The 13,093-nt window shown below is 44.1% G+C and overlaps 1 protein-coding gene across 1 annotated transcript in view; it reads left to right on the forward strand.

The window, feature by feature from the left end:
• The first annotated feature begins 611 nt into the window (after window positions 1-611).
• Window positions 612-13,093, forward strand: part of LOC114444161 (carboxyl-terminal PDZ ligand of neuronal nitric oxide synthase protein) — a 34,377-nt gene continuing 21,895 nt past the window's right edge. Inside the window, exons 1-2 of the mRNA XM_028418582.1 lie at window positions 612-1,098; window positions 2,184-2,255. Coding sequence (XP_028274383.1) covers window positions 994-1,098; window positions 2,184-2,255 — 177 coding nt within the window. The 5' untranslated portion in view covers window positions 612-993. The remainder of the gene's footprint in view (window positions 1,099-2,183; window positions 2,256-13,093) is intronic.

Raw genomic sequence — 13,093 nt, forward strand, 5'->3', positions numbered from 1 at the left:
TGCGTACTATTGATGCTGTGGAACATGAAAGCAGCAGGTGTAGACTTATTATTGGCTTGTGCAGCAATAATATAACCAAGGAGGACTGGACATGGAGAGGATCACCACATTTAATTTGTGTCCCTGTTATGACAGGATCAATTAATAATGAGAAGCACCAGTTGCACATTACTGACAACAAAATATTTTTTATTATGGCTGATACATTTACAGCTGTGGGAAAAGAAGCAGCTGTCAAATCCTCATGGTGATGTTGTAAATAAATAATTTGTGATGTGAAGATGTGTTAAATAGGACAGTTCAGATTTAATTAGCTGCTCATTCCATCTTTATTTGTGCAGCTCGTGCCCCCCACAGTAAATCCACCTTCAGTTCTCAGGAGCAGAGTGTATCAGATGTTCACCTCCTGAGGGAGGACTAACTTATTTGTTGGCTCTCCTCCCAGCTCCGGGTTGCGTCATGTTTGGGAACTTCTCTCCAGTGAGGGACCTGCTTTGTGCTTTGTGAGGGCGGGGGGGAGACAGAGAAGGAGGGAGAGGGAGAGGGAGAGGAGGGGGAAGGCGGCTGCAGCTCTGCCACCAACAGGACGGGGTTTCAAAAGCACCCAGAGCGAGCAGGCAGCATCACCTGCAGAGAGACAGCACGCTGGATTCTCCCCGTGGGCTCGGAAGCAGACACACTGTGCGTCTCCGTGTTTTTTCACCGGAAGCAGCGTGAAAGGGGGAATCCTGAAGTGCCTCTCGGTGTGTGTGTGTTTTGTTGGGAAAAGCAGCGTGCAGTTTTGTCCTTCTTAAGGACGGGACCTTTTGAGGCTGAAAGCGGCAACAATGGTCTGCGTTTCCACCGGGAACTCAGCCGCGGAGCCGCGCTCTGCGCGCACATGGGGATTGTAGCGCTCCAAAGCAGAGTCCAGATTTTCTTTGTTTAGTTGTTAAACAAGTGTTCGCGGTGCCGGTGCCGGTGGTGGTGCCGGTAGGGGAATTGGAGCCCGTGATGCCCGCGAGGAACAGGTACAACCTGGTGGACGATGTGGCGGACTCGAGGGTGCCGCTGCACAACGAGGAGGCGTATCAGCACGGGATTTACTTCCAAGCCAAGGTGAAGTGAAAAGATCCTAAAAGCTGCTTCATGGTTGCTTCGTGTTGTGTTGACGGAGTGGCAGGTGCGCTGGACCCTCCAGCTGGAGTCCCTCGTTAAGTTTGAACGCATGGCGGCTTGTTGGGCCCCAACTACACACATGTGGAGTGTTAGACATGCTGACGTTTATTTTTGAAGCTTATAAGTGAACAGGGTATATTTCAAGTTATTGAGTTATTAATAAACTTCGAGGGAAGAACCTTCCAGGTTCTGTTAACCATTTTATATTAAGGATGTTTATCTCATAATGGATTGGATTGAAGATAATATTCTGGATTATTAATCCTTAAAATGTGAAGAAAATGTTAAAACACACGGTTTCCCCACAGCTGATGGTAACATAAAATATGATTTCAGTTATATGAAGCAGATTATGGAACATTTCCACACTTTCTAAGATTTGCAGCTGAATCTGAAGCCTTTTGAAAGTGTTTGGCTTTAATAGTGAGTCACACACACCCAGACTTGTAACTTATCTGGTGCTGTCTGTACACATTCATACAGGAAACTCATGCAGGAACACAGTGGAAGAGAGCGGGAGTGTTACTGGTCCAAAGTTCAATCACAAGACTGCGTCTATCTCATGTCATTAGACCAGCTTATGAAGCAGTGAGCTCATCTCAGTGTGTTTTCTTCATTTCACTGAATGTTGTGAGCACTGGCTCATCTAATGAGCTCATAAACACACTGGAGTTTTACCAAATTCATTAGCACACCATATATAATATACCATATATAATGCTGACCAAGTAAACAATACATTTTAAGTCTAAGCTCTGTAATCAAAATGCAAACATCAAAAGCAACAGTCCATGGAGCCTCCAATTCAAATGTATGGAAGCCTCAGATCTCATTAGTAAAGCATAGCTTTGCCCTCTGTATAGATTTTGTCCTGAAAAGACGCGCACCAGTTGCCAGATTGCAATAAAGATATTAAATTTGCTTGATTATGCATAAGGTGATATATGTCTACAGTTAATTGTAAGTTGCTCTGGTTGTGATCGATGCTTTCCTTGTGTGTGTGTGTGTGTGTGTGTTTACCACAGTACGTGGGGAGTCTCGATGTACCCAGACCCAACAGTCGGATGGAGATTGTGGCAGCCATGAGGAGGATCAGGGTAAGAAAACGCAACAATGCAACAACACACTCCTCTGAAGTCCGCGACAGAAGACAGAAACCATACCTGTACAACAAAACTGTACAAAAACTGTGCTTCTGTCAGGTGGAATTTTTTTTAGGAATGTAGTGACTTATTGCTGGCTGGAGAACAGAGTGTGACTCCTGATGTGGGGAAAGCAGCAAAGGGATGAGTTTTACAGAAGCAATAAGAGCGAGGTGGATTACGGTGGCCTGTCTCAGTTTGTGTGAGCTGAAGGCGCACTGTGTGTGTGCGCGCACAATAATGTTGTAGTCAGCTTTGATTAAACTCTGTCTCTTGTTATAATTGTACTCGCTGATAGTTTATGAGGGTGATTTATTTGCCTTTCTATCTCTCTTCCTCTTTTTTTCATTCAGGCTGTTATGACACACTGATGTTTTTTGTTCCCCATATAGTTAAATCAGTGCTTCTAAACGTATCATGTAATCATTTTCCTTCTCCCTGTTTCCAGAAGGGTAGTTTCTTCCGGTAGCTAACACCGAGCCAAATCATACAGGCGAGGTGGTTCTGTAATCTTTCGTGTGACTCACTAGCCGAGCCTGGTTCAGACACGACAAGGCTCTTAACCCAGTCTGTGTGAATATGCAGGACAGATTCTTTCAGCTCCCGAAAAAAGCCACAAATAGCTGTTATCTTCTAAAAAATGCAGAGGCAAATATGCAAACGTTGAGCATTTGAGGAAATCCTCCTGTGACTCTTAGTTTGTTTTGGCTGCTCTAGTGTAACATGCTGGGTTTGTAGGTGACTGCTGTGTGTAGAATGAGAGAAAAGAGGCTATAGAGCAAAGAAAAGTAGGTCTATAGAGCAAAGAGAAGCCTGTGTGAATGGGCTGAGGGTGCAGATAGCACCTCTTATTTCCTGCAGTCCACACACTGGCAAATCAATGAAGCTGTAAAATAAACATAATGATCAGGGTGAACGTTAAACGGGAGCAGGCAGACGAGAAGATGGCGTGGAATAAAAATCAAAGTAAGCTCTGTTTACCAGCATGTTTCTAGCTAAAAATACACTAAATGCACGACTACAGTTTATTTAGGTCTGAGTGTGTGCTCACATATGGATGCACACATGTTGTGTGTGTGTGTATAATAATATCCCTCTAGATCTAAAGAAAGCCTTGAATCAATAATGAATGGGTTAATATTTGAAGGCCCAACCCAGCCTATTGTACAGAATGTTTTTGTTGCAATGAAAGAAGCACAATGCTGATGAATGCAAACAGGAGGGTCTGCCTGATAGGAAGAGGCAGTCTTTAAAAAAAACAACCTCTGATTTATTAATTTGTCATGTGTGTTTGAAGTAATGTGTGCCGACACTGACAAGATGTTACTATTTATAGGCTGGAGACATTACACTGACCGGCAGATGACTTGGGCTTAGAGGTTTAGGAATTCTTAATTTAACTGTGCAAATGAAGGTTTTATGAGGAAACCATACTTGTAATGTCTGTGATTGGAGTGGACCTGGCAGAAGAATGTGGTTTATTTATTTATTTTTTTCATGATTCGGGGCTCAAACTTGAAGCCAGTGCCGAAGTGTCAAAACTTGTAATTCACGCCGCAACCTCTGGGGGCTGGCTCCAGAAGCGAGTTATTTCCCATAGACTCCCATGTTAAAATGGCCGACTTCACAGCAGAAATGAACATGTTTACAGCCTGGTATAAAAAAAACATTCTGGTCTCAAAGGATAGGTTCCCTTCTAGTGTCAATTGTACGGGGGATGAATTTTTTTACAACTAACTCGTTTTAATTGTATTTGGACTTTTTGGAATTACGTATAATTTTGACAGTTGACGTATCACAGCGCGAGTTTCCTGCTTCCACGATCGCCCGCCCCCCTAAACTCCGCTCGTGCTCCCCCTCTTTGTCCATATTTGGAGTTTTGGCGGACATGACACTGCCAACATGGCGGCGGTCAGCTAGTCCCGGAGCCTCCCACCGAGCCTCAGAACGGCTCTTCAGAAACAAACGGGTGACGTCACGGAAGCTCTGTCCATAGTTTTTACTGTCAATGGCATTACCTGAAGACGAGCTGCGGTCTGTGACTTCAGCCAGCATGCACGTACCTCTCTGGTACACGCAGAGCAGGAAGAGAGTGACAACCAGCCAACTCGTCCCGGAGGATTGGATGTTTTTAGCATTTTATAGCTTCCACAGATGATTCATATTCTTCGTTTTAATGAGAAACTGCCGAACTAATTGGTTGCTATTGGATTGTAAAGAGAAGTTACACTAATTTAACAAAAAGTGCATCAGGATGAAATCTCCTACTCTACCTTTTAATAGATCGTGTTTTATGGCGTTCAGACCACCTGCCTCCCACTTGTGCCTGAACTGTGTGCATGTAAACACACAAGCCTTTAAGCATATGTGTTTAGGTCTGTTTGCATAGTTAACTGTAATTAGCTTTGTGAAGATGAATATTGGCTGGCCTTCCTGACTTTGCCCTCATCTCTTTTTTACAAAGGCGACTTAAAGGCCTTTAATTTAAAAGCACACCCCTTTTACTGAGGGACTGAGCAGAGACTCCACAGAGTTGAGTGTGATTAAAGAGAGTGAGGAATGAAGTGATGGCAGTGGGGGGAAAAAGACTTGGGAGGAAGTCCTGGAATGGAGAGGGGCTGCGCGGTGGCTGCTGGCAGAGCCGAAGACGTTTCATCTCCCCTGGCTAATCTCTTTAGTCTCGGTCGATGTGAGAAATCAGGAGCAAACATAAGAAGAGAGAGGGAGAGCAGACACAGCCTGATCATCTCTGAATAAACAGTTTGTCGGAGAGGAGGAGTTGTGTTAGTTGAGTCTTCAACCGTTTTTTTCACAGACTCACACACCTGCTGTCCCTACAGGGAGAAAGTGAAAAGACACTATTTTGTTGCCTGCGGATCTTTTCAGAGCGGGTTTTTGTTAAACGTTCTTCCATTATGGCTGACTGGTCATACTGTGCCCATTTTAAAGACTTTGTTTCATTCAGTTTGACCAGTGGCATAGAAATTGTGCTCACAGACATGTTTGTGTGTGTGTGTGTGTGTGTGTGTGAGAGAGAGAGCTCCAGTGCACCATAATAGTAAGACCTCTTGCATTCTAAAAACCTCCTCAACTGATTAACAAGGCTGTCTGATAACAGACGGTGTTGCTGCATGCACATAGAAAGTTTCGGCTCACTGCCTCAGAAAAGGACGTGTGTATGTACTGGAAACAAACATGTATGAGTTACAGGAGGCCGTCCCTTCACAAAAGAAAACAAGTTTGAGGCTTTTCTCCTCCTCGCCCTGTCTCTTACTCTGCTGTTTTCTTTCCATCCCTTCACTCTCTTCCTACCAAAATAGACTAGTCTCGATTTAGCCCATCTCTGGCTATCTACTCAGTGCTGACAGGAATAGATTTTTAGGCTGAGGGCAGGCTATGCATGCTTCCCTTTGAATTTTGATCGGCTCTAATGGGATTTTCAGCCTCCCTCACATGTCCGTCAGGAGGATGCAGCTTCCTCCCTCAGACCATCACATTTCCACAGCTTTTTATTTCTCTCTCTCTGCATTTGTGTACTCGTGTCTGTCTGGAACATCTCATGAGAGGACCCCCTGTTTGCCGTGCGAGACCAAACGGAACCGTATGTTTTTGTTTGGTTTCTGCCGTTTCAGTGTGGGTCCACTGAGTCTGTGTCAGCCTTCTGAGAGCCTGCTGAACTGTCATGACTCAGTCAGAAGCAGATGTTTGGCTGTCGAGAGGTTTGTCATGGGAAGACGAAAGCTGCGGACCTGTCAGAGTGAAACTGAACAGATTTTTATTTATTTATTTTGTTAACATAAAAATAGTGTTACTCTCTTCTCCTGTTTACAGTCAGGAACGCTTCAGACATTCACCAGTGTTGCATTGTGTGTGTAGTTTCATGGCACAGAAGTGTCCTCCTTTGTGTTTTTTCTTTTTTTACTTAACTCCGACCATAACAACAAATGCTTATCCAGGCCTGAAGGCTGCTGAGCACACAAAACACACACACGAAGATACGCGATAACATCAAGAGTGTGAAACTTCCCTCTAAACAAACAGCAGAAGCAAAGCTGGACACTAAATAATCCCCCCCCCAAAAAACACAGTGATGCACAACTGAGCACGAGTCAGGACCAGATATCAGTGAATTACATTTTTGCATAACAATTACACACCATGCATGTCCCAGAAAACCAGAGGAGAAATGAGAGCACAGCTTAACTCCAGGGGGGGTTTCAGATCTATAGCAAAGGGGGTGCGTGGGGGCTGGTGGGGGGGCTGGTGGTCAGCATATGTATGAATGCGGGATATTTATTGAGGCATAACCCATAAAGGGAGGCATTGTTTTCACACTGTGTTAATGTGAGCAGATGTACAGGAGCATAGGAGGTGACCTATATGTGTAGTGGATTATATGTGATTGCAGCTTTGAATGGGTGCAGCTACCCTTTGTTTGTGTGAACCCATTCTTCTTGATTAACACTGGTGACAGTCTGTGATGAGTGTCAAAACTGTAAGCCAAACAAAACTGCAGTGCCTGAAATTGCCACTTGGGGGCTGGCTTCAAAAGTGAGTCAATCCCCACAGATTGCCATAAAACCCTGATTTATATTTGTGTATAAATAAACTGTACTTGTGCCCTTGACATCATAATTAATATATCATGTATTATTGTGTAATCCTTTGTAGTTCAGCTAGTTCTTAGTTTTTTTTTCCCCCTGCACTGGTGTTTGCGTGCGGTGTATAAATATACTGAAGGGACAGCCGGTCTTTTCTCTCACATGGATGGACAAACAGGTGGTGAGTGGTCCCCCGTCTCCACTGCCGGCATCATGTCACACACATACACACACTTTCATCATCTGCCCTGGGGCCATTCACTGTCTTTCAGCAGCACAATTAGTCAAGACTTCTGTTTTCTGATGTCCCCACCCACCCATCCACCTAAAACCAGCCCCATCTTAAGGAAAAGACATTTCTAAAGCCATGAACTCAATCCCACTGCAGAGCCTGAAGGCACATTTTCTTCATAGACATCCCCGACCATAACGCTTGGCAGCCTCAGCTCAGCACGCAGGGCCGGCGGAAGACTTTTCTTTTATCTGATAGTTAAATTAATGTTTGTTGTATCTAGATTTAATATGAGCTGAAAAATTAAAATGTCACGTCAGTTTTAACATTTTCTACCAGGTCAGCTGTAATAAAAGGCTGCTATTTTTAATCTGTTTTAGTGGTATTTTATTATAAATACAGTATTAGTATTTGTCAGCAAGTCCAAGATTATATTTATGTTACAGTAAAAGGTTCTTGTGAGCAGAGGCCTGCTTGTTGCTGCTTTTAATGCCTGCTGCAGCTAATCTTAAGTACAAATACAGCTAAAGTCAACATAGCAGGACCTGGACAGGCTTTTATTGGATAGATGCGTGTGTGTGAGAGTGTGTGTGACTGCACCTGCAGCCTGTCATGCATTATCAGGGTCGGTCTCATTTGTCTGCACAGATAAGAGCTGCTGGAGTAACTGTTCAGTAAGTGAATCTGTTCTTCCTCAGCTTGTTTTGGACAAAGTGATTCGTCTGCTTCGGTAAATTTGCACATCCAGTTTGGTCATCCTGATTGACCCATCCTGATTTGTTCGACTGCATGCTTCGCCTTAATTGGCCCTTTGATGAATGGCACTGTTGTGCCCTCACTCCGTCTTGCTATTATTCCGCAGCTTTTGAATTAACCACAAATGTCAGGCTGCTCCTCAGGTCTCCCTGGCAACCAGTTGTGCCACAAAAACATGTTTTCTCTAGTCGTCTTAAGGTTTGGGCTGGACTCGAAGTTTGGTGTGGATGAACACATCCACAGGATTGTATCTTGATTTACATTCACAGTTTGGGAAGCAGCTTGTTTTCCATGATTTTCTTTCAGGTTTTAAAGACACACAAGGTTAGTATGTATTTATTTACATGCAAACAATTTAAATTACACAACTTCACATTCTCCATATTACTTAAAATAAACATGTGTCGCTTTTGTTAGTTGTGCGTCTTTGCCTGGGAGCATTTTTCTTAGCACGAGTAGGCAGATAAACTAAGCCTATTGTACTATGGTATCGTTTGTTGGATAATGATTGAGGAAAGTGCTGCGGGCTTTTGAGCTGGCAGGATGGGCTGCCCTACTTCTAAATGTGATTTGGAGTTTTGTGTGTGTGTGTGTGTGTGTCTATGCACATTCATTTCAGTTCTCTCATCTTCTTCCAGCGTGCTACATAGAAAGCCTCAAGGTCTCATTCTCCCATTCCTATCGTTCAACCTCTCCACACTCGGATCCTCTTTTAGTGTCACTGCCTTCATCACTCCACCTTTACTCTGTGCTCTTCTTCTTCTCTCTTCTAAGGTTTGTGTTGCTCCAAACAAGGAGGAAGCAGTTTTTTTTTTTTTTTTTTTTTTTTTGTCATCGCAACTGACGTCAAAATCTGTAGTGATGTTGTTGTAACTGTAGGATGACTACATACACCAAATGTTCGAGTGAAGATGAATCCATCCATTAACCCGCTTTGTCCTGCAGTGCAGGGTCACAGGGGGCTGGAGCCTGTCCCAGCTAACTATGGGTGACAGGCGGGGTACACCAGTCCATCGCAGGGCAACATACAGACTAGGGCTGCAACGATTACTCAAGTAATATTCTAGGGCAAAATGCATCGACAACTAATTTAGTACTCAATGACTCGTTCAGTGATGTCATCGGGGATGATTCTCTTGTGGCGTAGTGGGATGATCAGCGTTTTGGGTGCAAGAGGTCCCCGGTTCGAGATGCGGGTGAGCCATTTATACACACGGTTTTGGTGCCGGGCATGGAGGCGGTCGCAGGCTGAAGCAATGACACTGCAGCGGTCCAAAGCAGGTATCCATCTGCTGCTAGATGCAACTGTATCTGGATGGATGGATGGATGGATGGATCTATCTATGACATTTACGCGTGATCCGAGTCCTCGAGTAATAGCAAAAATACTCGTTTGTTGCAGCCCTAATACAGACACACACAAAGACACACCTATGGGCAATTTAGAGTGACCAATTGACAAGCACGTCTTTAGAATGTGGCAGGAAGACGGAGCAATCTGCAATAATCTTAGTAGAAAACCTTTCACAGGATCCACTTTCAGCTACCTGCCAGGTGTATTATGTGTTCAGCAGCTCAATCAAAGGCTGCACCTTATTAGTAATCCCACTCATAGTGGTGGTTATGTCTAAGGAAGTGGGTGCTTTTACTTGCAGGCTAACATGGCAACATGAGGCAGTGAGTGCAAAACTATCAGCTGCTATCTCAGTTGCGCTTACAGAAGCAATAGGCAATAGGCTAAGGGTTAGATGCCTATCAAAGCTATTAATTGGTGAGAGGTTTTGGTGCACCCTGGACAGGTTGCTAATCTATCACACAGGGCTAAACTCAACATATTTTTCAGTTGCTGTGTATTCTTTCTTCCTCTGCTGCTGATGCTGTTACTCTTGGCAGGTTGACTAGGCGAAAGCAGCCATCTGACAAATTTCTGTTACTACAAAACTTATCTGTTGAGTTTGACTGATGCTTGTTCAAAACATGTCTGTGAGACTGCATTTCTCTGCTGTAGTCCGGTGAAGGCTCAGCGGTCACTCCCCTGTTATACTCTAATAGGATAAATGATGAGGCTAAACTGCTGCTGCTCATCCTGAGGACTCATGAGAACGGCTTCAGTGCTGCCATCCATTCAGACACTAACCAGACAACCAGGGCTAATGGTGTCTGTCACTCAGATTAACAACATGCTGGTCTCACAGAGGACCATGATCCTGCCTGTCAAACCCTGTCACTTGGATGAGTGTTAACATTTTTATTGCATTTTTAGTAAAAGAAGAGGTTTTCTTGTTCTGTGACTTCTTTTTTATGTAACAAACTGATCTGCACTCAACGTTGAGAATCTGTTTTGCTGCGTTCATTGTTATCTTCACTCACATCAACCCATCAGGGCAGAAAACTGAATGGATAATGAGGAAGGAGGCAGCCCATAAGCCGTCTAATCAAATGCACTGGAGGCATTAGCATATTTTTGGGTCTGAATATCAGTTTCCATAACTCTGTACTTTTTCATGTTTTCTTGTGCTTCCTGAATAATTTGATCCCAGCTGGGTTTCAGTGTAATCTTTGCCTTTTGATTGGTCTGTTCTCTGACTTTCTGTGTGCATTTGGGGCTTTTGTTTCTCTCAGATCTTTCTTTCTTCCTGTCTCTTTCTGTCTTTCTCCCCACTGCCATCACTTACATTTGGAAAGTCACACACAAGCAGGAGTGCATCATGACTTCCCAGCGTTATTGCCCTACGTTTTCAGCATCTATCATCAATACAAGTGTAGTTTTAAAACATCAACAGACCTCTGTGTCATTTGGATGTTTTTGAAATCATACCTGAAGGGTAAGGATTGGATCCCTGCACAGGGATGTTGTCAGTGTAGTGCATCACTTGTGTGCTGAAGTTACCAAGGCTGTTTCTGATGATCATCTTCATCACACTGCACACTGAACACTACTCATCTCCAGTAAGTCCTTTGATTCCACACAAAAGGCATTCAGTCATTTGATTGTCTCTAATCTGCTGCAGTGTGGTTCTGATGGAGCCTCAAATAAAAAAACACAAAATAAACTTCCTGATTCATTTAATTAAATGAATGCAGGTCAGATCCTCTCTCTCTCTTTCTGCCTCCACTTGAGTAAAACTGTTCCTTCAATTTTCTGTTTAGCATATTTAACCTCGACATGTGGAAAGATGCAGTTAGGTCAGGAAAAAAAATTCAGACAGAATTATGTCGAGACGGGCTGAATGTCATCAATCAGCGCCATGTGGTGGCACACTTTACCTAACCTTCTGTTGTCAGACAAGACAAGTTGTTGTGGGTGTAGTGGGCTGCATGAGGAGCTGTCTCAGCCCAGATTTAAGCTACTCATGTGTGAGCTTTATGAAAGCTCTTACTCCTAAAGCCTTCTTGCAGGGGGGCTTTTTTGGGACATTTGTTTGCATGTGAGGCACAGATGGTGGCTCAACACCCTATGTTTACCCTCCTCAAACAGCGTTAAGCATTGACCTCAAACCTGATGTTGTTTTATTAAATGCTTTGTCACCAACTTAATTATTCCTGTCTCCCCTGTTTCCTATCATTGAGGGCCTCCTTCACACCACCTGTAGCACACCAGGTGTCCTGTCGCTTCACGTCTGCATTTTGTGATGGCAGACATTCCAAACTAAACAGGGGATATGAATACGCCCAGGTTAATTATGGACATGAGCCAGTTATAACAGATTCATGGTTGTCATTAAGCTCTTTTTTATGCATGAACTCCTTCATATTTGTATAATGACCAGTTCTTACACTGCATACATTCAATTTATGATTTTGGCAGTATAGCTGATAAAGGTCGTCCTGGTGTTTGTACAGTATGGATGCAGATCGGTGATGCTTGCCCCCCTTGTGCTGGGTGCTAAGGGGATTTTAGGGCCTGTGATCTGACAGCGTTCGTCCCAGTAATCCTATTACTCTGACTGCTGCTTTGCCAGACTACGGCATCGGACAGAGCCACACACAGCATCTCTGTATCACTGTGGTGGCCGACATGAACCACTTTCTGCAGGATCTTCTGTTGCACTCCGTACCCTTAGTTAGGTAGTTAACTTTCATGACATGAGGTTTCATTGTTGCTCATTTGATTTCAGTGGAGCTACACGTGACTCAGCCTTTGAAATGAAAAGGTGATGTCTTGAGACTGCATGTTGGTGCAGTACGGCTTCATCTTTTCAAACATTATTCCTCATTAAAAACATGTTGAAGCCCATCGGAGTTCTTTTGTCTGATGAGATTGCATCACTTTGGATTTGGGTTTCTCCTAAGTTGTGACATAATGTAAATGACAACCTCGCCTCCTAGTGCACCTTCTCCTGTTTGTCATTGAGTGTAAGTGGTTGGCATGCTCAGGTTGTTCCTCCGTGTCCCATGTGACTAACCCTGAGTAGCTGCCGTCAGCGCTCTGGGACTGGCTGTCCTTTCATTGTGCCTGTCAGCGACTCACTCAAGCGTGGGTCCATTCTCACTCTAAGGGCGCCAACGCTCAAGGAGTGTGCCTGCCTGGGCTCGCGCTGGGGCTTAGCTGCTTCCTGACAAGCCTACTTCAAGTGTAGTTGAATACCTCTCCCAAGGTACCCACATCCAGCATCGCCTCACTGCTCTCTATTCATGGCAGGTTTTCATCCTGACCTTGCTGGTTTAATTTAAGACTAAAGGACATGATGATGATGATCAATCAAGCGAGCCGCATGGTGTGTTGTGCTGGCTGCCCAGAGTTCAGGGGATTTGACTCTTTCTCTACTTATGTGCTGCTGGCATATTAACACTGGCCATGATTGATCAATTCTGTCTGTCAGCTACTATAAACAGACCTGCAGTGTAAGTAATGAAAGTCATTTATCTCAAAAAGTCACAGCTGTAGCTCCCAGATGGAGTTGGTGCAGTGTCAGTACCAGCTGTGGTTTCTCAACTACCACAAGACTGTTGAAATGAAAACACAACAGAAATGATCAATACTGCCCCAAACCTGAAAAACCGAGCAGTAAATTCCAGTCTTGCTTCTAAGCCTGCTGTCAAAGGGAAGCCTGCATTAAAGAGGCTGTTATACAGGCTGCTTCCTGTTAGCACCCTCTCTCCCTCAGGAGAAGACTGCTCACTGGAGGCTGCCAAAAGTCTGGAGCTCAGGAGTCCATTCCTTAATATCATCATGAAGGAAGAAGCTGCACACACACACACAC

This window comes from Parambassis ranga, chromosome 12 (genome assembly GCF_900634625.1).
Source record: "Parambassis ranga chromosome 12, fParRan2.1, whole genome shotgun sequence".
NCBI lineage: Eukaryota > Metazoa > Chordata > Actinopteri > Ambassidae > Parambassis > Parambassis ranga.